Below are 24350 nucleotides of genomic sequence, written 5' to 3'. Positions count from 1 at the left end.
ATAGTAAAACATGTACAAACCAAGGGGCAACCTCCGGTCTCGAAAAATGAAGCCAATGCGGAAGTACAAAAAACTGCAGTTCCTCGAGGTTCCGCTTGAGGCTGGCTGCAGAAGTGCCTTAAGCCCACAGCCAAAAAAGCCCGTTTTTACCACAGGAATTAACATGTTTACAGCCTGGTTCAAAAAACGAGATATATCTGATAAGTTGACGGCCCCTTCTCCTCACACTGTGGGGGGGAATTTTTTTATAACTCGTCGGATTTTATTCTATTAAGGAAAACGACTATGCCCATATAAGGGTTGTGGCAGATTTGATTGACAGCTCTGCGCGCTGCATCTGTCTGTCAGGTCAGCAGGTCAGGAGGCTAACAGCTTGATCCGTCTGATTTCTCCTCTTTTTTACTTCGTTTGGAGAGTTTGTTTAACACATATCTGACAACATACATGGCTTGCTGTGCGGTTAACAGACCATCCAACAAGTTGATGACCCTAACCCTTCGGTAAGTGATATAGTAGTGTTATATTTACTGCATACTCATGTGTCGGTATTTATATTTACGGACCTAGCTTGTTTAGCGTTAGCTTGTAAACCAGTCGGCTAACTGTACTCAGTGTAGTCCATTATTTACAGTCAGTTTAGAAATGTTTGTTGTTAAGATGTTGAAAATAATAAGTTTGTGTGATGTTAGAAGCTAAAGGTTCACCTCGGTGGTTAACCACAGACTGTAAATCTGGTTATCTGACGTTATGATGAATGTTATACTCCACGTAAATGTGGACATTAAAAAACAAACTTTGTGTAGTAATTATCCGTCAGTAACATAAACTCAACTCAACTCAACCTAATATGCTGTGTAGGTTATACAGGATGACATTAATGTTACATGGTTGATGTAGTGTCTTAAGATTTGTGCAAACTGTTACCAAATTTAAAAAAATAATCACTTTGTATGAGTTCAGGTAAATTTAGTATGGTTATTAATATAGTTCTTAATCGTTACAGATGCTCTTATAAAGAATATAGCAGTAGAAATATAAAATATAAATAACATATGGAATGAAAATAAGATATAAAGCAATAAGTACAATAAATAGTTTGAAGAATACAGCCATGTACTGAGCTCATGTTAATAATAAATGAGCTACTGTATGTTCTGTACTGCAGCACAGAGAGTTGGGACCTGTTAATGATTTAAATAATTCAGGTTATATTTGTTTCATGTTAAGATGAAGTACTATCCACAATAAACTGCTTTATCTTTCCTCGCACAAAATCTGAGGCAATTTGATGTGGAATATCATTGTGTGAGTGAGAGAGCTGAAAATAGCATGATTACAATAAAGTTTATCTTCTTAACTTTGAATAGATGTTGATTACCTGAATACTGTACCTTTGTTGTCTGGGTAGTACACTGTTGAATTTATAAATGTACTCTTACACACAGATGAATACAGAAAAATAGATGAGAACAAAAAAATGATTTAATGAATAACTGATATTTTCTCTCTTTCTTTGCCATCCTGAAGACCCCTCACTAAAAGTCCATGTTCTCCTGGATCCATGTCACATGTTCTGGCAGGCCGTCAACCAACGATCTTGAGGAGCCTAGGAGAGCTCAAGGAAAGTAGGTGGTTAGTGACTGAGATTTATAGATAGATACATGCAGTAATATGATGTACTGTATATGCACAGAGAGAGAGAGAGAGAGAGAGCCGCTTTCGAGCCTCCCGCGCACACACACAAATGACGTCATCACCTAATTTGTATAATTGAACTACAATTGCCAAATACAAACTACAATTTTTCCGTTTCATGACTGTATTGCTTGAGACCCACTTTACATAAATCACATTTGTCCTGGATCGTTAAATCTATAAAGAATATCAACTTTATTCAAAAGACCGTGCGAGTCAAATGTATGGTTTTATTTTTGTGTGAAAGTGAAGAAACATTTACACGTAGGCCTCCGTAAGCCTGGGCGGGAACAGCAGCGGCTTCGTTGCAGAGCGGACACAGAGTGTGTGCGGGTCTCCTCTCCTCTCTCCCTGCTGACTGCAGCCAGAGAGCAGCGGGGTCTGCTGCACGAGGCTGACACTGACAGCCTGTGAGAGCTTTTGGGAGGGGGAGGGGCTCACCCGCTGCTCGCTGAGGACAGTAACTGCAGAGCAATACGTGCTTTCACGTCTCACACACACACACACACACACACACACACACACAATGTTTTACGTGTGTATGTACTTTAATGACAAGAAGAAGAAGAAGAAGAACAACAACAACAACAACAACTCTGTCACAGGTCAACGACCGGCGCACGTCGGGCAGTATGCGAGCGCGCAGCCTCTGCACACGTATCTGTCGCAGCCGTGGCACACTGTGTGCGTTTTGCTGTCCTTTTAAGGTGGACATATCTGACACCTCTTCCTCTTGCTCGCCCCCAGCGGGGCCCGGGGGACGTCACCGGCCCCGTCTCGGTCCCGGTTCCGGTTCCGGTTCCCGGTTCCCTTCTCCTCCGCCAATGCCGCCTCCACCAACGCCAACGCCGCTGCGGCGAAACGATCCCGCCGCCGCCTCCTCCTCCTCCTCCTCCTCCTGCGCCATGCTGAGGTGCAGCACGTTCCTGCGCATCTTGGCCAGGTAGGACACCAGGACGGCGGCGGGCGTGAACGCGAACCTGGATGACAGCAGTTGGGGAGAGGAGGAGAGATTGGGACCAGTTGCTCGTCCACCGTCACCTCGCACCCCGGGTTGTACAGGAGGGGCAGCTGCGCCGCCCACAAGTCCCACACCTGTCTCACGGCCGCCAGTTTGTCCGCGGCGCGTCTCGCCGGTCTCGTCCGTGGGTCGTCGAATCGCAGCAGTTGCGAGAGCACGTGAAACTCCTTGAGGGGCATGGTGGCGCGGAAGATGGGCCTTCTGCGGCCTCGCCGCGAGACCTGTACACGCCCGCCAGGATCAGCGGTCCTAGGTAGGCGCGGGGTTCGGCCTCGCTCATCTTCTTGTTTTTCTTCTTCTTCTTCTTCTTTTTCTTCTTCTTGGACTCTGTCGTCTTCTTCTTGGACTTTGTCTTTGACTTGTTGCTGTTGCTGTCGCTGCTCACGGTCATGTTCTTGTTCTAGTATGTACTATTCAGTATGGAGTTTCAGTATACTGAACTTTCGTGGTCATTCAGTATGCATTTTTTGGGTCCACCTCAGTATACTGAACATTTCAGTATGGATACTAACTTTCTGGTTTTATGCAGTATGGATCGGATGCGTGCTTTCAGGAAATGAATTGTATTTTACCACCCACAATGCTGTGCAAAATTAAACGTAAATCGTCACGTCACGTCCTCCTCCAAATCAAAACAAACGAACGTGGATTAATTGAATCTTCAATTAAAGTCCCGTCTGAAATCACTACTTTTAATTAACAACAGAAAATATAACAAATGTCTGAATTATTATAAAACCTTTTCCTCTATTTAAATAATGATTTCAATATTTAAATGTGTCTTTATTGGTTTATTTTATTTTATATTCTGTATATTACTGTCTTTCATTTGTACATTCCTTTATGTACTGTATGTTATTTAGTTATTTAATCTGTCTTTTAACGTAAATGACTCCACTTCCATACTGAATGAATCAGAAGAAGTAGGTACAAATATCTGCCTACTGTGCGCGCCTACTGAATAGTAGGTACTAAACAGTAGACAGCACGGATAATTGGTACTGCCTACTGAAAGATTGAGTAGGTACTTGGCAATTCAGATACAGCCCGGTTCTGTAATTTTCTGTTTGTGTTGGTGTCTGGATCCTGTGACTGTGGCTTCTCCTGTGTGCTGTTGTTACTTGTGGTGTAGGGAGTGTCCTGCTTGTTGTACTGTCTTTGTGTGTTGTTGTACCTGTTGTAATTGTTATGGTTTTCATTGCCATGTCCTTACGGATATCGGGGTTTAAAAAATAGGCTTAAAGGACTTAAAGCCTGGTTCCTTGTAGTTTCCAAGGTAGGTAGGTAGCGATTTTGGGAGGGCTACTGTTATGTGGCCCAGAGTAGGCGCATTGTTGATTTCCGCCACGCCAGTAGTCCACAACAGTCCAGCCCCCGTCATCATTGCCTCCCCCCATTCCTGATCTTTTTTTTGGTCTTTTAATGATTATTTTGATTTTTAGTATGTTTTTTGATTTTTTAGAACAATAATATCTCACAAATCTGACTGGCCTGTGAAGGATAGTTGACCTAGTCAGAGAATTTTTGTGTATTTTTAATTTTTAACAACCATATTTTGCTTGAGTACAAGCCAATCAATTCAATTCAATTCAAAAAACTTTATTTGTCCCCGGGGGGTAATTCAAAGTCACACAGAGCAGTAAATTAACAACAGTGCAAGTACGAAACATTTTAACCTAAATACAAAGTGTCAATTTAAATACAACTTAAAGCTTAAACTTAACTTAAAAATACAAAATATAACGGAGTAGATATAAGTGGACAGTGATCGGACTAACAGATGTAAACAGATGTAAACAGAACTATGTGCAGTAGTGACCAGATGTAAACAGAACTATGTGCAGTAAACAAGAAATAAATGTGCAAGTAGGCAAATACTAAATACTAAATGAATTTATTAAGGTGCATGGTGAATAATGGAACAACAGAACTAATATATACAGTATAACTGTAAAGGTAAAAATTAGATAAATAAAGTGACCGTAGTGCAATGATGGATGAGAAACAACAGGAATAAAGTAACCAGAACTGTATGAATACTGATATAAAATGGATAGAATAAAGTGATGTAGTGCATGAGACAGCCCTGGGAACAAAGGTTGCTCTTCTCCTCTGTGTCTGCTAGCCTGATTGTCTGTTGCTCATAGATCGATGTCAAATCGTGACGTTTCAGTCCAGTGGACCTTCTTCAGGCCGGCTTGTATGGAGAATCAATGAAAAAACAGCAATGTAGTATCAGAGAGTCTATGTGTGTTTGGACGTTATGAGGGGCACGGGCACTCGGAGGACGGTGGGAATTAAAATATACTTAAAAGCCCTCTAAAACAGAATTAAAATGTTGATAAAAAGGTGACCAGACCATTGTGCAGGAGAAGCAGGCGGAGCTCAATTGTTAATTAAAAGCCTCCGGTGTCCCAGGGTCTCTGATAAAACCACCTGAGGAGCATCCAGACGACGGCCACTGCTAAATAATATATTAATAACCCTTAAAAGGAAGTAAAAGTAATAAATAAAAGGAAAGACCTTTTAAAAGACAAGTGCTAAAATAGTCAGAGTAAAACACACACAAACCCATCAAAGTAAAATATTTCTATATGCACTCACTTATTCAAAACAGCTAAAACCCATCATTCAAATCAGAAAGGTAAGATCTTTAAAAATAAATAAATAAATTAAGGATTAAAATTTTGGTTTCAGAGGAGGACTTCCCCCCCGACAGGATCCCAAGCTAAAGTAAAAGTGGAATAAGAGCTTAAGAGAACGGCCACTCCTCCATGCATGGATTTAAAAAGTGCTATGGCACAGAAGTGTGCCGTTAAAAAGTACTTTAAAACCACATCTAATAAAATCAAACATAAAATCATAAGTTAGTGTTAAATTATGTACAAAGTTAGTAAAACCTCTAAAATGAAAGACATAAATACACATAAAGTCCATAAAATCCAATACAGGGGGAGAGCCGGGTGAAAGAAGGAGAGTTTAGAATATAAATTAAAAGAGAAAAGATAAAAAGGGTTTCCCGCCAGCATAAAAACCCCTGATAAAAACCTGTAGCAGAGAGACCCCGGGAGACCAGGAGGTCAGCATTTATAATAAATACTAAAATCTTTATTAAAAAGAAGGAAGTGGATCCACCCTAGTATTTTTCATTAAGACCGGTTGGGTCTATAGTTTTAAGTCGGTGGATCCACTTCCTCTCCGCTGCTCGTCTCTGGACAGTGGTCCAGTCCCTGTTGCTATACAGGCCCATGCTCTCAACATTGTGTTGGCTGTGGAGTTTAAAATGTGCCTACAAGACACTGGTACCATTCCCGCTGTTCATTTTGTAGTGGTGCTGTTTAATTCTAGCTGTTATGTCGTTCTTTGTCTCCCCCACATAGAGTCTGTGGCAGGCCTTACATCTGATGGCATAAACTGCATTAATTGTACTAGGTTTCAAGGCCTGCCACAGGTTTATGCCCAGGGGCGCCGCCAGGAATTCCGGGCCACGTGAAAAGATATCACATTGGGCCCCTACCACGGTACAAACTAACCCGGAACATTTCTATGACCATCACACAAATGACCCATAAAAACTTTGAACAACTATGCTTTGTTTTACACCCTGAAAATAGAAGATAAATAATCACTGTACTATTTCCTCATAGCTTAAAAATAATTTTAAATGTAATATATGCACCTTTCAGACATTTGAAACATTTCCAGCAGCATTATTTTACTATTAACTTGTTATAGTTAATGTTCTAAAGGCTTTTATTGTCTAAAGTGTTCTTATTGGTTAGCTTATTGAATTAAAAATTCTACTGGCATTAATGATAAAATGTAAACAAACAATAAATCTGAATTAGATTTTACCATGACTTTAAAATGAGGCTATAATAGTTCTTCTCTGTTCTGACTTCACTTTAAAGTCCCTGTAAAGTAAAATCAGAAAATCAAGAAGATAGCTTTAAACATGTGAAAAGACTGAGAACTATGTTTGATTGATTTCCGATTTTTGTTATTTTCCGTTTTTACGGTTTTCTCAAGTTTCAGTTCTAGGTTTCAATGGGGCGGAGCTAAGTCGGGTCGTTATGACGTGGATCAGCCTTTCATCTCAACGTTCCATGCTAAGCTGTAGCATCTTCTAGCTAGCTATGCCCTCGGCAGCAAGTGTATCTTCCCTGGATGCCAGGGACAGCTCGGTCTGTTTGTTCAAATTCCCCAAGGATGAAGAGATGAAGAACAGGTGGATTAACTTTGTGAAGCGGTACCACGATGGAGAGCTGGTGTTCACTAATATCACCCGCCTTTTAATGTGATTATATTCATCAAGATTTATTTTGGGTTAAGTGGTCTTATAGTCTTGTTTTCTAATTTTCTCTGTCTTATACAGCACATCATGATCCCTAGAAGATGAAAGATGGATCAACCTGCAGCGTGCTTGAAATCTATTTGGCTGTATGGATTGGCCTGGACATCTGTTTTTTTTCTTTGTTTGATTTAAGTTACATTAATTATCCACAACCATACATTTTTAGTTTTGACTAATAAGCCAGTTGTTGTGAAGCGTTATCACAAAATGTGATATGTCATATGATTTTAATACATGATGTGTGGATATTTTCAGGTCTAAGTTAAAGCCTCAGCATCAGCTGGACTTCATTTTTAACATGAGTGGAGTTGTAGCTCAGGATGATGAGATGTCATACTGGGGGGGGGGACCACTTTTTTCTGATTTATTTGGCCTTGGTGGATGACTGCTCTCTACTGAGTATATTCTCTAGTCATTTTTGGATGTTCACTAACTTGTGTTTGTACTGTCTAGAACTTTTGTGAATGTAAAACATTATTTTTGATTATTTACATTTGTCTGTAGGCACCACATGAGTGCAGGCTTTTTATTTATAGCTCAGAGACACTTGACATTCTAATTGTTTGGCTGTGCATTGACCAGACTGACTACACGAGCGAGAGGAGCTAATAGGTGAACTCACCCCAATGACCCTCTCCCATTCAAACCTGGAACTGAAGCAGGCTGAAATAGAAAAAATGCTGAAGAGAACAAAAACAAACAAAGCACCAGGACCTGATCAGATCTGTGGCCGTTTATTGAAGGCATGCTGCAGCCAGCTGGCTGGTGTTTTCTGCAATCTCTTCAACCGCTCCCTTGAAGAACACTCAATCCCGTCACTCTGGAAATCAGCAATTGTTTGTCCTGTAGCCAAAAAGAGCAATCCCACCTGTAACAATGACTATAGACCCGTTGCATTAACATCATTGGTTATGAAAGGCTTTGAGAGGCTTGTTCTTTCTCAACTCTAGGAGGAGGTCAATATGTATGCCGACCCTCTCCAGTTTGCATACAAACAGCACAGGGGTGTGGACGACGCTGTACTAACTCTGCTGTATGAAGCCTATGCACACCTTGAGAAGTCCAAGTCATTTATTAGACTAGTCTTTGTGGACTTCTCAAGTGCATTCAATACTGTGCAACCCCACCTGATGGGTCGTAAACTGCTTGAGCTGGATACCAACCCGCACCTGATCCTCTGGGTCCTCTCATTTCTGACAAATAGAAACCAGAGGGTCTGAGTCAACGGTCACCTCAGCTCATCTAAAACAGTCTCAACAGGAACCCCCCAGTCTCACCCATTCTCTACACACTTTACACAAATGACTGCAGGAGCACCAGCCCACGAATAACATACATTAAATACTCTGATGACACCGTTATTATGGATACCACCAACTCAGAGGGACAGTTGCAGGCTGAGATAGACTCTTCCGCAGAATGGTGTAGGCTGAACTGTCTTGACCTTAACACCTCAAAGACCAAAGAACTGGTTGTTGACTTCCGGAAAGAACCTCACAGCATCCCCACTCTGTCAACAACCAGCCCATAGAGAGGGTTGAATCATACAGATACCTCGGGACAATAATTGATCACAGGCTCACCTTCCAACCCCACAGCAAATCCATCTTCTCCAAGTGCCAGCAGCGCCTCTTCTTCCTCAGAAAACTCCGCAAATTTCAAGTCCACCAATCAGTCCTAACAGCATTTTACAAATGTTTTATAGAATCAGTTTTAACCTTCAACATCACAGCCTGGTTTGGGTCTCTGTCAAACATTCATCGTAACCCATTAAACAGGATCATAACAATAAGCAGCAAAATAATCGGACAGCAGCAGGAACCACTGATCAGTATCTACAACAGGAGAACAAAACTAAAAGGACAACACATCACTCAGACAGCACACACTCACGCTGCCATCTCTACAACCGTCTCCCCTCAGGCAGATACAGATCTCTCACTTTCCGGACTAATTGAGCCATGTCAAGCTTTGCTCCCACATCCATCAGGCTCATGAACAAATTATCTATTTCTTAGTTATTTTTAAGACCACTCATTTAACTGCTTATAACAATTATTTATGACCTATTTATCATGCTTTTAATAGAGCCACTTGTATGTTTGTGTTTCTGCTGTTGTTTTTGTGTCTAGCTGTATGCACACTGATACTCTTTTACACAAATGAAGTTCCTAACGGATAAATAAAGTTATTTGAATTGAATTTAATTGAATCCTGACAATAGCGAAACTGAGTTAAACTAACACTAAACAAACTCTGTATTTCCGAAAACTCTCAGTTTATTTTTAAGCAATGCATTCAATTTGACTAACAACTGTTATTTTGACATTCCTAAATAAAAATGTTTTTTTCAGACTTACACAGCTCTCTCCTTCATCTCCAGCGGTCCATGGTCTGTCTGATAAATGTTCAGAGCATTCTGCAGGGAGTAGGGGTTCAGGCAGACAGGCTCAAGGCCTGGATGAAGAGTCATGCAGTGTGGCTCCTCTGGAGGCTCCAGACATTTATTCTGAACCTGTTCAGTTCAGTGTTAGAAGGTGTTTCAGTTCTGACGATCCAGTATTCATCTTGTGTATTCATACTTTGAATGATCATTTTGTATAGGGAAACTATATATATATATATACAGTGGGTACGGAAAGTATTCAGACCCCTTTACATTTTTCACTCTTTGTTTCATTGCAGCCATTTGCTAAAATCAAAAAAGTTCATTGTATTTCTCATGAATGTACACTCAGCACCCCATCTTGACAGAAAAAAAACAGAAATGTAGAAATTTTTGCAAATTTATTAAAAAAGAAAAACTGAAATATCACATGGTCATAAGTATTCAGACCCTTTGCTGTGACACTCATATTTAACTCACATGCTGTCCATTTCTTCTGATCCTCCTTGAGATGGTTCTGCTCCTTCATTGGAGTCCAGCTGTGTTTAATTAAACTGATTGGACTTGATTAGGAAAGGCACACACCTGTCTATATAAGACCTTACAGCTCACAGTGCATGTCAGAGCAAATGAGAATCATGAGGTCGAAGGAACTGCCCAAGGAGCTCAGAGGCAGAATTGTGGCAAGGCACAGATCTGGCCAAGGTTACAAAAGAATTTCTGCAGCACTCAAGGTTCCTAAGAGCACAGTGGCCTCCATAATCCTTAAATGGAAGAAGTTTGGGACGACCAGAACTCTTCCTAGACCTGGCCGTCCAGCCAAATTGAGCAATCGTGGGAGAAGAGCCTTGGTGAGAGAGGTAAAGAAGAACCCAAAGATCACTGTGGCTGAGCTCCAGAGATGCAGTAGGGAGATGGGAGAAAGTTCCACCAAGTCAACTATCACTGCAGCCCTCCACCAGTCGGGGCTTTATGGCAGAGTGGCCCGACGGAAGCCTCTCCTCAGTGCAAGACATATGAAAGCCTGCATAGAGTTTGCCAAAAAACACATGAAGGACTCCCAGACTATGAGACAGAAGATTCTCTGGTCTGATGAGACCAAGATTGAACTTTTTGGCTTTAATTCTAAGCGGTATGTGTGGAGAAAACCAGGCACTGCTCATCACCTGCCCAATACAATCCCAACAGTGAAACATGGTGGTGGCAGCATCATGCTATGGGGGTGTTTTTCAGCTGCAGGGACAGGACGACTGGTTGCAATTGAAGGAAAGATGAATGCGGCCAAGTACAGAGATATCCTGGAAGAAAACCTCTTCCAGAGTGCTCAGGACCTCAGACTGGGCCGAAGGTTCACCTTCCAACAAGACAATGACCCTAAGCACACAGCTAAAATAAGAAAGGAGTGGCTTTGGAACAACTCTGTGACCATTCTTGACTGGCCCAGCCAGAGCCCTGACCTAAACCCAATTGAGCATCTCTGGAGAGACCTGAAAATGGCTGTCCACCAATGTTCATCATCCAACCTGACAGAACTGGAGAGGATCTGCAAGGAAGAATGGCAGAGGATCCCCAAATCCAGGTGTGAAAAACTTGTTGCATCATTCCCAAGAAGACTCATGGCTGTACTAGCTCAAAAGGGTGCTTCTACTCAATACTGAGCAAAGGGTCTGAATACTTATGACCATGTGATATTTCAGTTTTTCTTTTTTAATGACTTTGCAAAAATTTCTACATTTCTGGTTTTTTTCTGTCAAGATGGGGTGCTGAGAGTACATTAATGAGAAATAAAATGAACTTTTTTGATTTTAGCAAATGGCTGCAATGAAACAAAGAGTGAAAAATGTAAAGGGGTCTGAATACTTTCCGTACCCACTGTATATATATATAAATTGTCTTTACATACGGCGTTAAGCTGCTTGCAGCACACACTTTTCACCTCTGTGGGTATCATCCTGCACTCTCCACAGGTGCACCTGTTCAAATATGCTTTAATTAACAGTGACTATGATATCGGAAATATTATGTGTTAAACTACATTTATCTCAATACTACTGAGTATATCCGGTTGCATAGCTTGTGTGTTGTAATGATGAAAATCAGCGGTTCACACATCAAGCATGAGGACCTGTAGGTATGTAGATAAAACTGACAATAGACTCTTTTTTTTATTAACTAGGTGATATTGATAACGGTGGGGTTATTTTACCTTTATTGTGTAAATATAAAAACAGGTACAACAGAAGGCTGTAAATGGAACACTAGTTTTCCCTTATTATTGATCACAAATGTTAAACTTGACCAAATAGTAATACAAATCAAAGGCAATTATAGTTTGAGGATGGCTGCCTGGTTAATAAATAAATGCAAAGTGGTAAAGTTACATATTATTTTATTGTGGTTAGCTAAACGTATTTCATTTGGCTAGCTATGCTATTGAGAAAAAAGCTTCCATTACACATTACTAGACTAAACAAAGATGGTGGAGAAAAAAAATGACCATTCTGTGACAGACAGGTCTGATAGAGGAGTTAGCTGAGGCCTCCACTGTCAGGTCATTTACATTTTTGACAGTTGGGAAGGGAACGTCTCTCGGGGCTTCGGCACATTCTATGGACACACCAACAGCATCGCAGAGGAGAGAGAACAGCTACATTTTTCATGATTTTGAAGCTTAATTTTACTTAACTTAGAAGTTTTTTTTCATTGCTGAAATTTGGCCTAGTGGTTAATAATACATTCTTTTGTATAAAAGAACTAAAAAACTTTTTTTTTTTTGGTTTACAGGGACTTTAATTCTTCTTAAACTGCATTGTCATTTGTCTCACCTGACGTTCAAAATATTGTTTTTTGGGCTGAAGTAGCGGACTCAGTTTTGCTGCTAGCGCGACAACATTTATATCATATGAATTGACAGTTTACAAAGAATCTGTTGATATCAAATATAACTTAGAGAAAAAAAGCCAAATAAGAAATAGATTTTTATTTCAGGCCCATAAAGGGCCCCCCTCCCCACTGGGGCCCTGGGTAGTCAGTCCCACTTTTCCCCCCACTACGACGCCCCTGATGGCAACACACAAGTCCTTTTAAAGTAGATAATCTCCACAGATATAGTATATTACAGTTGTTCATAGAATCGCATTACTTTTTTACATTATAGCATGTATTTTACTTACCATGTAGAACTGCAGAGGAGGGACATTTTCACAACTCTTCTCTGTGTCTCCAACTGACAAAGTGAACTGAGTTGGACTACAGTTGACCAACACTAATGGATCAACACTTTAAAACAACCCCAACACTAAACACCATTTCAATCAGAATGAGTTAAAATCACACATTGGGAGTTGAAATCAACTCTGAAATGTTTAACCCTGAAATTTAAACTCTCCAATTTTTGCTGTGTACTGTCTACCTGTATGTGTGGGTCTGTGAAAGGAGGGATCCGGGAGAGGTTGGAGTCACCTATAATGAGTGTCTTCCTTTGTTTCGGAGAGTGGTTGGCCCATTGAGTGCAATCCTACATACTCAGGATGGCAGGGTCGGTCCTGCATACTGTTTCGCCGGGTTGGAGAATTTCAGGCTTGGCAAATACCTGAGTGCAAGCTTCTCAAATCCCAGGCGGATGCAATCTGCCACATCATGGCCTGCTGCCTTGACAATGGCCTTGGCCCTTCCAAAGGTGTAGGGGAAGTGGAAAGTGTCCAAGGATGCCAGCTGGACAGAGAGGTGCTCAGTTGACATCCCCACCACCAGGATCCAGCCCTCTGACACCTTGTCAGCCTTCAGGTTTGCCAATAGTACGCGCATTTTCCGGGATGCGTACAAGTCGGCAAGGAGCACTATCATGCATGCACCAATTAACAATGGTGCAGCATCCAGGGTGTCTGTGAGGGGGAAAACCCAGGAGACAAGGGCCACCTGCAGGTTGTCAGATGTCCAGGTGGACAAGGTGGTGGCTGTCACCTACAGATGCACTATTAAAGGGTGCAAGGCCCAAAAAGCCCCTGCAGTGGGTTAAGCTCTTTGGGTTGACACTGCAGGTGCCCAGGGATGCACTGTACTTGAAATCCGCAGGGGAGAGGGGATGGCCGTATACCAGCTCCTCAAATGCGAGCTCAAGCTGAAAAGCTCTCCATGAGTGCTGGAACCCCAAGGAAGATGTCCTTCAGGGATGTGGTCAGGTCCATGTATGACATGTAATACTTTATTGTCAGACGTAGTCTGAAATTTGCCTTGCGTCACAGCGGCTCCGCTTGCGGCACAACAATTAAGACAGGAAACAAAGATACAAACATTTGACACAACACTCAAATACAACACAACACTCAAGATATAAACATTCGAAACAACACTCAAATGCCAAACAAATACCCAGAGGCCCTAAACGTGCTTTGATCGAGGATTCAGCTCCACATTAAATTTTAGGATTGATTGGTGAACAAAAGAGTGTTTCAGTCTGACCTTATTAAAACGTGGGACCCTGTATCTCCGGTTTGATGGTAATAGTTCATACTCTGTGTTTAGAGCGTGGTCAGGGTCAGAAGCGATGCAGTTAGCCAGTCTTAAAATGCTTTTGTTGTAGGCCGATTCATAGAGTCTTTGCATGGGTTGGCCTACAATCTTAGAGCAATCTACAATCTTATCCAGAGTTTGGTGATTATCTGACCTTCCCGCCAAACGTTATTCAACAAAAACACATTGAAAGTCCATTTTCAACCACTTTCCAACATCCCACAGACTTGTGGGTGGTACCGTTTGAAAGCCTGTGGCCGAAGTAGTGTCGGCAAAGCTTGTCTCCAAGTCAATACGACCTTCCTATCAAGAGTTATTGACGAAAAACGCCAACGTGGGGCGGAGCCAAGCACGCCAAAGTTCAAATCCACATAACTCCTGAACGGAAGGTCGTAGGGACTCCACAACAAGCTAGGTCACACATATTTCGGGTACGCTGAACATGCTGGTCTTGTCCCCGAGTCTCTGCGACCTTCAAAAGTTAGCATTCACAATGATTCCAGATGGGCGGACACTTAGGCCCATAACTCCACAACGGAAGGTCTCTCATGACGTTTTGAACCAGCTGATTTGAGATGTTTAGTCCACTCCTGAAACAGAGGTAAAACCGAGTTGCTACCTGGTAGTCCTGTTTTCTGAAAAACAGATTTCTCTATCGTATCAAGGTTTTCCCTTCACCAAACATATTTCCAATATGGGAATTGAGTCCATCCAGGACATTCAGGGCAACAGGTTACAGGGTAACCTGGCTCGTCGGCTCCTCGTGTGGCCTCCTCCTCAAGGAACACGGTCCATGGTCCATGCTGCCGGCATCGGCTCTCGGTTTTGTTTTAAATTGTTTATAAATTGCTTTAAATTGTTCATCCTTGATGAGCATCTATTGACCTTCTTTAGTGAGCTGGTTTAAAAACTTTTGAAAAAACTTTTCAAGAGCCATGTATGGAAATTCTCTCGGAGGAGCACTTTCCTCCGCTGACCACCGACGTAGCTGCACCTGCCGAGGGACGCTCCACTCCGTGCCCCGGGGAACACCCATGGAAGCGGGTGGGTGACAGAGGACGGCGAGGAGGACAGATGGAAATCCTCCGTCCCCTACCATCTCGTCCGGAACTCAGGCTGGAAAACCGCTTTACGGTTCTGAGCCCAGACTCGTCCCCCGACCGGCGTCACTCAGCAGCAACCCACCTCTTCACTTTCACCATCTCCTGCTTCCACCGTGGTGATTGGGGATTCCATTGTCCGGGGGCTCTCGCTCACCTCCCACGGAACCATCGCAGCGGTCCACTGCTTCCCTGGAGCCCGAGTGTTAGACCTCAACACCCAGCTTCCAGCCGTGCTTGGAAAGCACTGTAACGTGAGTACTGTGGTGGCACACATCGGCAGCAACGACACATCTCACCGGGAGTCCGAAATATTAAAGGAACATTTCACAACTTTAATTTCCAGTCTGAAAGCAACTGGAAAAATATTGCTATATCAGGACCTCTTCCAATTCACAAAAGAGGCATTAAAAAAATCAGTCGCCTGTTTTCGCTCAACTTATGGCTAAAATCCAGGGTTAAGGTCAACTTTATTGACAATTTCAATGTTTTCTGGGGCCGTCCAGCGTTTTTCAAACGTGATGGACTTCATCCAAACCACAGGGGCTCTCAGATGCTCGCCCAAAATATAGTGCAGTGTATCTCTCCATGACCTCTTACCACCATGACCTCTTACCCTTCTACCACTTTTGATTTTGTTAAAACCATCATCTCCACCCGTCACTTCTTCAATAGAACTACAAAGGGTCCAAACTTCAATAATCTGGTAAAAGACCCCATAATCATAAATTCTATGTCAGCAATTGAATGTGCAGAAATTAAAATGGCTCTTTTAAATCTAAGGGCATTATCAAACAAATCATTTATTATTAACGACCTCATTAGTGATCAAAACCTGGATTGTATTTTCCTGACCGAAACCTGGCTGGGCACAGATGCACCGAGGCTTGTCCACCCAGCTAGAGAGAATTTTGTTCCTTTGAATACAATGCAACATTTTTAAACTGTAAGCCACATATTTTGGCAGTGACTGTATACAGAGCCCCCAACTTAGTTTTCTTCTGTTTCTTAACAGAGTTCTCTGATCCTTTATCTGTCGTTCACACAAGTTATGATGCTTGTATTTTAATTGGTGATTTTAATGTACATGTTGACAGTCTGGCAGATACCAGAGCCAAAGAGTTTTTAGAATTATTAAAATGTATGGGTTTTAAACAGCATGTCAATACATCGACTCACAAACATGGACACACCCTCGATTTGATTATATCATATGGCCTAAACATTAATATTTCATCCATCACTGACCTGGCTCTGTCTGACCATCATTGTGTGTTTTTTAACTGTTTTGATCACTCTCCTCCCGGTGCAATAGAACGTACAGTTAACAAACGGCACATTACCCCTGAAGTAGCCACAACTCTTACATCACATCTTACAGCTTACATAAATACCACCTTACCATCTTTGTAACATAGCAATAAGTAAGGTCTTTTACCTGCTTTTTGTAACATAACAATGAGTAAGGTCTTTTTACCTGCTCTTTTGTAATGTTAACAGACAATGAGTAAGGTATTTTACCTGCTTTTTGTAAAGTGTCTCGAGATAACACTTGTTATGAGTTGACGCTATACAAATAAAAATTGATTGATTGATTGATTGACCATCATCCTGTGAACAACTTGTTACCGATTTTAATTATAAACTGAGGACAGTGCTTGGCGCCTGCGCTCCAATCACAACAAAGACAGGTAATACAAAAAAGGTTGTTCCATGGAAAAACAATGCGACCAATGCACTTAAGAGAGACTGCAGAATTGCTGAACACAGATGGTGAAAAACAAAAATAAAAATTGATAAAAATATACTCGTAGAAGCAATAAAAGACTACAACAAAGCCATCCGAAAATCAAGACAAGAATATTTCTCAAACCTGATAAACAGCAACATTCACAACCCCAGACATCTTTTCAGGACAATAGATTCTCTGTTACACCCCACAACCAATAAGAGTTCAGTGCTCTCAGGATCTAAATGTGAGGTTTTTGCTGGCTACTTCAGGGATAAAATAGTTGACATTAGGTCTGGTATGTGTCAGCAAAGCAAGCACACCACACTTTTTCCAGTATCATGTACAATCAGTGATGTCAAGTTGGAACGTTTTGCCCTGGTTGATGCTGCAACACTCAGGACAGTGGTAACAAAACTGAAGCCATCCAAGTGTTCCCTTGACCAAATTCCCATCACTCCTTACAGCTAGGTGTCCTCCCTATCGATTTTAAGACTGCCTTAATTAAAAAGGGAACCTGGATATTTTAACACCTAGTAATTTTAGACCCATCTCAAACCTGCCATTTTTAAGCAGAATTTTAGAGAAGTTAGTTTTTAATCAGTTGAGTGCCTTTTTAACCTCAAACACTACATTAGAAATGTTTCAATCTGGCTTTAGGGCACGCCACAGCACTGAGACGGCCCTGCTAAAAGTAGTTAATGATATCAGAAAAAACTTAGACAACAACATCTGTTCTGGTACTACTCGACCTCAGTGCTGCTTTCGATACTGTTGACCACCAGATTCTTTTAGATAGACTAAGTGAGCATGTAGGCCTATCTGGAAATGTTTTTAACTGGTTCACCTCGTATTTGTGTGACAGAAAATGTTTTGTATCGATAGAAGACTGCACCTCCAAACAATACGAGGTCTCCAGTGGGGTACCACAAGGATCAATTTTAGGACCACTACTTTTTAATTTGTACATGTTACCCCTGGGTGGTGTCATCAGGAGGCACGGAATCTCTCTCCACAGCTATGCTGATGACACTCAGCTCTATGTGGCCGTGTCTCCTGATGACACCAGACAAATTGACTCACTTTTTAATTGTATTTTAGATATATAAGCCTGGATGTCACAGAATTTTTTGCAGCTCAACCAGGACAAAACAGAGGTTTTAATCATCGGTTCAAAGGCTCAGAGAGAGAAACTGGCCCCCAAATTACAAAAAATAGGACTCAACCCAAGTCAAGAAGCACAGAATCTTGGGGTGATCTTTGACTCAGATTTTAATTTTAAGGCCCACGTAAAGGGTGTCACAAAAACAACATTTTACCACCTGAAAAACATCGCCAAAGTGAGGCCATTTCTCTCTCTGAGCCAAACAGAGAGACTAATGCACACTTTTATCACTAGCAGGCTGGACTATTGTAACGCTCTCATTTCTGGTCTTCCTAAAAACACAACCAATCGGCTACAGCTACTACAAAACTCTGCCGCGCGAGTACTGACAAAGACCAGAAGGAGAGCACACATCACACCTGTTTTAAAATCTATACACTGGCTGCCTGTTAGTTTTCGTGTTGATTTAAAAATTATTTTATTAGTTTATAAAGCACTACATGGCCTTGCACCAGACTACCTATCAGATATGATTTTAGTTTATGAACCAGTATGGTCCCTCAGATCCTCCAGTTCCTCTCTCTTAGTTGTTCCAAAGAGCAGGACAAAAACCTTTGGTGATGCTGCTTTCAGATGTTACGCTCCGAGACTGTGGAACAACCTTCCTGAGGGTCTGAGAGGAGCCCAGAATATTGAGATTTTTAAACGCAGTCTTAAAACTCATTTATTCAGTCTGGCTTTTATATAGTGCTTTATATCAATTAAAATCTTAACATTATTGTATTGTCTTTTTATCCTACTACAATTTTAAATATTCTTCTCCTATGTAATTATTTTAATATCTTATTGCTTTTATGTGTTGTATTTAATTTTTTCATTTTTATACCTATTTTTTAATTCTTATTGGTGTGCATTAGTCTCTCAATGATTTTATCAATGATTTTATAAACTACTTTTTCGTCAATAACTTTTCTGCACTCTTGTAAAGCACTTTGAACTGCAATTTAATTTGTCTGAAAGGTGCTATATAAATAAAGTTTGATTGATTGATTGATAGGTCCAAGGTAGAGGTGGTGGCAGGCCGACTTCGGTGCGGGTGTTCCTCCTGTCTGCTTTACTGACCTGGTTTGCCGGCAATTTCACTTGCCATGAGTGGTCCTCAACATGCAGAAGTTTTCTAACATGTTTTCATAGAGAGCAGGTAGCTTGTGGGACCCGCTTAAGGTGTCAGCGGATCCCTTGGCTATGTTTGGGCACCATACAGCTTTATTGTTGCAGAGAGCACGTATCAGTCCCCTCTGCACCCAGCAGACTTGTGGGGGCCTGGCGGGGCATTCCAGGGGTTCTGGACAGACAAGGGGCGTCCGTGCCACGTCCATGCCCAAGCTTGGGTGCATTGTTGTGTTAGCATGCTAATGCTAGCGATCTTTATTATGCTCGTATCTTCACACTGCATGTAAATTTACCTGAAATGAGCGTGATCTAGAAACACAGTTAAGCAGTCAGTACAGTATGTTATTCTTCTTTTCTCTAGTTCCTCCATTAAACAACTTTTATACTTGAGGGGAGGAGTCAGCCGGCCGTCCGGGCGATGTAAAACTGAAGAAGATATGACTCGGAAAACTCTGAAAACATCACAGACAGTGGGACTCGGGTGTTACACCCATTGTAGACAGTCATGACTCACAGAGTTATTTTCAGAGGATATACTTGATTTATATTATATTTAAGTGTGAAAAATCACATATAAAGCATTTAACATGTTGGGATTTGTAGTCCAGCAAGGTTTGCTGTAATGTAGAATGTCGTGTAAAACTGGGACATCCTTTTTTTCAGTTTATGAACATCTGTTAGCAGAGAGGAGGCGCAGTGAAGCTAATCTGTAGTTTTTAATTTCTGTGTTTCTGTAGTCCAAGAATCGGATAAACAGGGACGATGGAATTTTGAATCAACTAATGTGAGAGATTAAAAGAAACAAACGATACTGTTTATCACAGATAATATAATAACAGGCATTATGTCACACCTGAACACTGATACTGTTTCACTTAAGATGGTTTTCTTTAACTCTTAATCCGTCACAGATCAAATGTTCACACATTGAGTGAGTATATTCTGCACCTAAATCTATGTTGTGTTAAAAACAATGGAGTCTGTGCAGCAGGGTTCGTCTCACCTTCCCCATCGTGATACTCTCCAGACTCGTCTGTGATCAAAGTATTTATCGATTAATCAAATGTGCAGTGTACAGCAATGTCATACTCAAATGTGGCAGATTTACATTTCAGCAGAATGTGTGTGAGCTGTTTTATTTGCTTTTGCTCCAGTTTGATGATGACAGTGAATCAAACAGCTGCTGTAACAGAGACACGACGGGTAGAAAACTATCTCCTGTTTAACTTTGAATAAATAAAATGAATTGTTGCTGTTTTCAGCTGAACATTTTTAATAGAAGATTTAAAGACTATTCGTATTCTTTGTTTAATGTGTTATTTTTCAGACCTCACTCACATAATGAACACAGATTTTTATCAAAACACAAACATGAAACAGGCTTTATGATATGTCTGCTCAGAACTGTTGCAGGATATAAAACTACCTTAAACAAAAGTGACTCCATTCACTGACTTCTCGTCTCTCAGGCTGCTGACATGAAGTGAAATCAAACCCAACCAGCAGGGGTCACTGTTGTTTTGCAGAGAGGTTCCTGGTCTCAGGATTCAACAGAGCTGTGTTTGAAATCCCATAATTAAAGTCCACACAAAGGAAAGTCAAACATCACAAAGGTATTTCAAAATGCATTTTCTTTTAATTTTCTGTTCCAAAGGTGTTCATGACATAAAGAACTGCCATCAGCACATGTCCATGATGCGCCTGATGGAGCTGATGTTGGACATGTTGTCCATGCTCATGTCGCGCAGGTTCCTGTACTCTCCGGGCCTCACGTACATCATCTGGCCTCTGAAGCTGGGCTGCTCAAACATCAGCCAGTGTCCGTCCATCACATTACAGGACTGACAATCCGACATGCTGAGACGATCCTTCACACTGTCGCAGTCGTCCACGAGCTCGTGCATCTGGCCTCCAAAGTTCTCTCGTTCATAGATCCTCATCCTGAATGGCCCACGGTGCTAGGAATAAAAAAATAAAAAAAATGTTTCTGTTGAGGTTAGATCTTTACATCTAACAACACTTCACATTAGATGGATGAGTGAATGAACAACCCCTGGAATATTTGATCAGAGATTGGTTTGAAGGCAAGAGTTAACAGATTACAGTACAACAGACCATTGCATCACTTTTTGAAGATGGTTATAAATCCTACTTATCAGATCGATCTCAGTTTGTACATGTTAATGATAAGTCCTCTATGCACTCCAAAGTTAGCCATGGAGTGCCACAAGGTTCAGTACTTGGACCGATTTTCTTCACATTATATATGCTTCCTCTGGGTAATATTATGAGGAAATACTCCATAAATTTTCATTGTTATGCAGATGATACTCAGCTTTACGTATCAATGAAGCCTGATGGCACCAATCACTTATAGAAACTAGAAGCATACCTTAAGGACATTAGGACCTGGATGGTTGATATTAGTTGAAATTAGCTCTGTTTATCTAATGTTTGATATTATCTCTATTTATCTAATGTTATGTTGATATAATTTGATATAATCTTTGGTGTTGTTCGTTCCAACATACCGTGGGGATCATACGGCTTGACCGGATGCAGTCGCTCATACTCATGCCCATCAATTGCTGGTTGTCAGGGTACTCGCCCCTCCTCACCAGCATCTGGTGGCCCATGAAGTTGGGTTTCTCGTAGACCATGAAGAGGCCACTTTCCACCCTGCATGAGTTACACCTACTCAGGTAGGATGTGAGCTCGGGGCAGTCACTGCTGGTCTCATAGGAGCGACCCTGGAAGTTCCTGTCCTCGTAGAAGATGATCTGGAAAAGACAGATGAGAACTCAGAGAATATTTTTCAAATATTTTAACTGTGTGGAAAGTAGCACAAGGCTTTTTAACTTTTTAAACTCTTTTTTTATTGAACACTTGAAATTTAATTCTGACTTTCATCCGTTTTTATAACTTTATTGTACTACAGTTTACACAAATGTTCTCTTACCCTCCCCATGGTCATGATATTTAGGAGCTAATCCCAGATATACAGCTTCAACATCGACCCTTTTCCCTTTTTATATATTACACAGCTGTAGTATTTCTGCATGGCTTGTGCTGAAACCTTTGAGTCATCACTCTATATTGTGGCCGTGGGCGGCTCTATAGGATACCCGGCTTCACTGTATGTTGGAATCTGTTGTAGTTATTGTTGTGTGAATATATGGCTTTAATGCTGGATTCCTTTGACTATTTAATTTAGACATCCTCAGTGAAAATCTCTTTACAGAGAATAACAGATGTGATGATGAAAGTGAACATTCTGAAAACAGATAGATGCACATCATGTTCAACACATTTGGTCCTGGAGCTTTCACAATAAAAAGGTAAAATTGATTTCTTTTGATGAAGTTTAGCCGCTGCTCTGACCTGTGATGACCTATATAACTACATTCACCATACAATAATAAGAATTCAGGTGTGCTGTAAATTGAATGCAGACCACGTGAAGCCGGTGATGAGTCATGATGTTTCACACAAAGGCGTGACAGGTGGTTTTCAGCCAATCATCCTTATAAAAGTCGACCTGCGCTGGCAACTAGGCAAAAACCAGAACCGTCATCATGGGCCGGGTACTATGAACATGTGCTGCTTTCATGTTTTCTAGTTTATAGATACAGTGTGATGCAGATATGATTGGTTCCTGTCTTCCTCCAACATGATTCCTTCTAACCTCTGTACCCTTCTGTCCTGCAGATTATTTTCTACGAGGAAAGGAACTTTCAGGGTCGCTCCTATGAGTGCAGCAGCGACTGCTCCGACCTCCACATGCACCTGAACCGCTGCAACTCCTGCCGGGTGGACAACGGATGCTTCGTGGTGTACGACCGCCCAAACTTCATGGGAAATCAGGTGTTCTTGAGGCGGGGGGAGTACTCGGACCTGCAGCGCATGGGGAGCATGGCGGGTATGATGGGAATGTCCCTGATGGACAACATCCGCTCCTGTCGCATGATCCCCATGGTAAGACAGTCTGGTCTGAATGGAATGATTGGCTAAGTCTATGTGAACTACAAACGTTATCACCTGAAACATCCAGAGTCCAGATGTAAAAAAGGTTCCGGGAAACTGATGGTCTAATATGGTTTGTGTTTGTCAAACAGCACAGGGGACAGTTCAGGATGAGGATCTATGAACGAGAGAACTTTGGAGGAAAGATGAACGAGCTGATGGACGACTGTGAGTCTCTGCAGGATCGTTACCTGATGTCGGACTGTCAGTCCTGCAATGTGATGGAAGGACACTGGCTGATGTTCGAGCAGCCCGGCTTCAGAGGCCGGATGATGTACGTGAGGCCCGGAGAGTACAGGAACCTGCGCGACATGAGCATGAACAACATGTCCAACATCAGCTCCATCAGGCGCATCATGGACATGTGCTGATGGCAGTTCTTTAAGTCATGAACATCATTTGGAACAATAAAAAAATATTTTGAAATACCTTTGTGGCCTTTGACTTTCCTTGACTTTCATTTTGGGATTTCAAATGCAGCTCCGATGAAATCATTCAGGCAAGGTCAAAAGAAATGATGACAGTCATGCATCCATTCATCTCTTCTGTCCTGTTAATAAAGTCATCGTCATCCATTAATCTCTTCTGTTCTCATCAAAAAAGTCATCATTAAATTAGGTGGAATATACAGTATGATGTAGTTCTAAGTTTAGATCTGCTCTGTTGCCTCAGGAGACACCCCCACTCCCATATGTGAGGTGCATATGGGAAAAAACAAAGTCAGGAAGAATTCAGGGGCAGTCTCCAGTCTGACATGTTCGAAAAGTTTTGAGGAGGGATTTGTGAAAATCCCTTTAAAGTTACGGGGCCACAGTTTTGCATTCTTGTGTGCTGCTACATGAATCAAAGTGGCTATACTGAATGTGCTCATCAAAACTGCTGGATCTTGGCTTCAACACAATTATAAAGCTGTTTTTTTTTTAACAGTTTTGTTGATTAAATTTTTGTACACAAAGAGGCAATAGGTTCACAGTACTTGTGAGTGACAGTGTTGCAAGGTTAACATCAACAAACAAAAACAAACAACATTTGAACAGGGTGGTCAGTCTGGTCATACTATGGATCACGGCTGTTAGTATGCATAACAATCTCAGTCCTTAAAGCAGAGTAGAAGAGGGAAGACAAAAAAGAAACAATACATACATACATCAATACAATAATTACAAGGCTTAATTGACAAAGAGGTAGCAGCAGGAACTTATTCAGGAACAAGTGGGAAAATAATCTTTTCTGCATAAACAAGGAAGGGGCC

The 24350-nt window shown here is 41.5% G+C and overlaps 2 protein-coding genes across 2 annotated transcripts; one reads left to right on the top strand and one right to left on the bottom strand.

Moving 5' to 3' along the window:
• Window positions 1–20691: 20691 nt before the first annotated feature.
• On the bottom strand, window positions 20692–22152 carry LOC132959564 (gamma-crystallin M3-like). The gene is made up of 3 exons (XM_061032676.1): window positions 22035–22152; window positions 21607–21855; window positions 20692–21033 (listed from the first exon to the last, which is right to left on the bottom strand). The coding sequence occupies exons 1-3, from the start codon at window positions 22047–22049 to the stop codon at window positions 20755–20757; spliced, it is 543 nt and encodes a 180-aa protein (XP_060888659.1). The 5' UTR covers window positions 22050–22152; the 3' UTR covers window positions 20692–20754.
• A 369-nt stretch (window positions 22153–22521) lies between these two features.
• On the top strand, window positions 22522–23526 carry LOC132959562 (gamma-crystallin M3-like). Its single transcript, XM_061032675.1, has 3 exons — window positions 22522–22659; window positions 22784–23050; window positions 23191–23526. Exons 1-3 carry the CDS (start codon window positions 22651–22653, stop codon window positions 23467–23469), a joined length of 555 nt encoding a protein of 184 aa, XP_060888658.1. The 5' UTR covers window positions 22522–22650; the 3' UTR covers window positions 23470–23526.
• The last annotated feature ends 824 nt before the right edge of the window (window positions 23527–24350 follow it).

The sequence above is a fragment of the Labrus mixtus genome, chromosome 24, assembly GCF_963584025.1.
Source record: "Labrus mixtus chromosome 24, fLabMix1.1, whole genome shotgun sequence".
Taxonomy (NCBI): Eukaryota; Metazoa; Chordata; class Actinopteri; order Labriformes; family Labridae; genus Labrus; species Labrus mixtus.
The sequence above is the reverse complement of the archived record's forward strand: the minus strand, read 5'-3'. Positions and strand labels throughout refer to the sequence as shown.

Bases quoted from the DNA above. Each gene is read 5' to 3' on its own strand.
- LOC132959562 (XM_061032675.1), top strand. The intron at 23,051-23,190 runs GTAAGACAGTCT...TTTGTCAAACAG, and splicing joins CCTGTCGCATGATCCCCATG to CACAGGGGACAGTTCAGGAT.
- LOC132959564 (XM_061032676.1), bottom strand. The intron at 21,034-21,606 runs GTATGTTGGAAC...TTTTATTCCTAG, and splicing joins CAAGCCGTATGATCCCCACG to CACCGTGGGCCATTCAGGAT.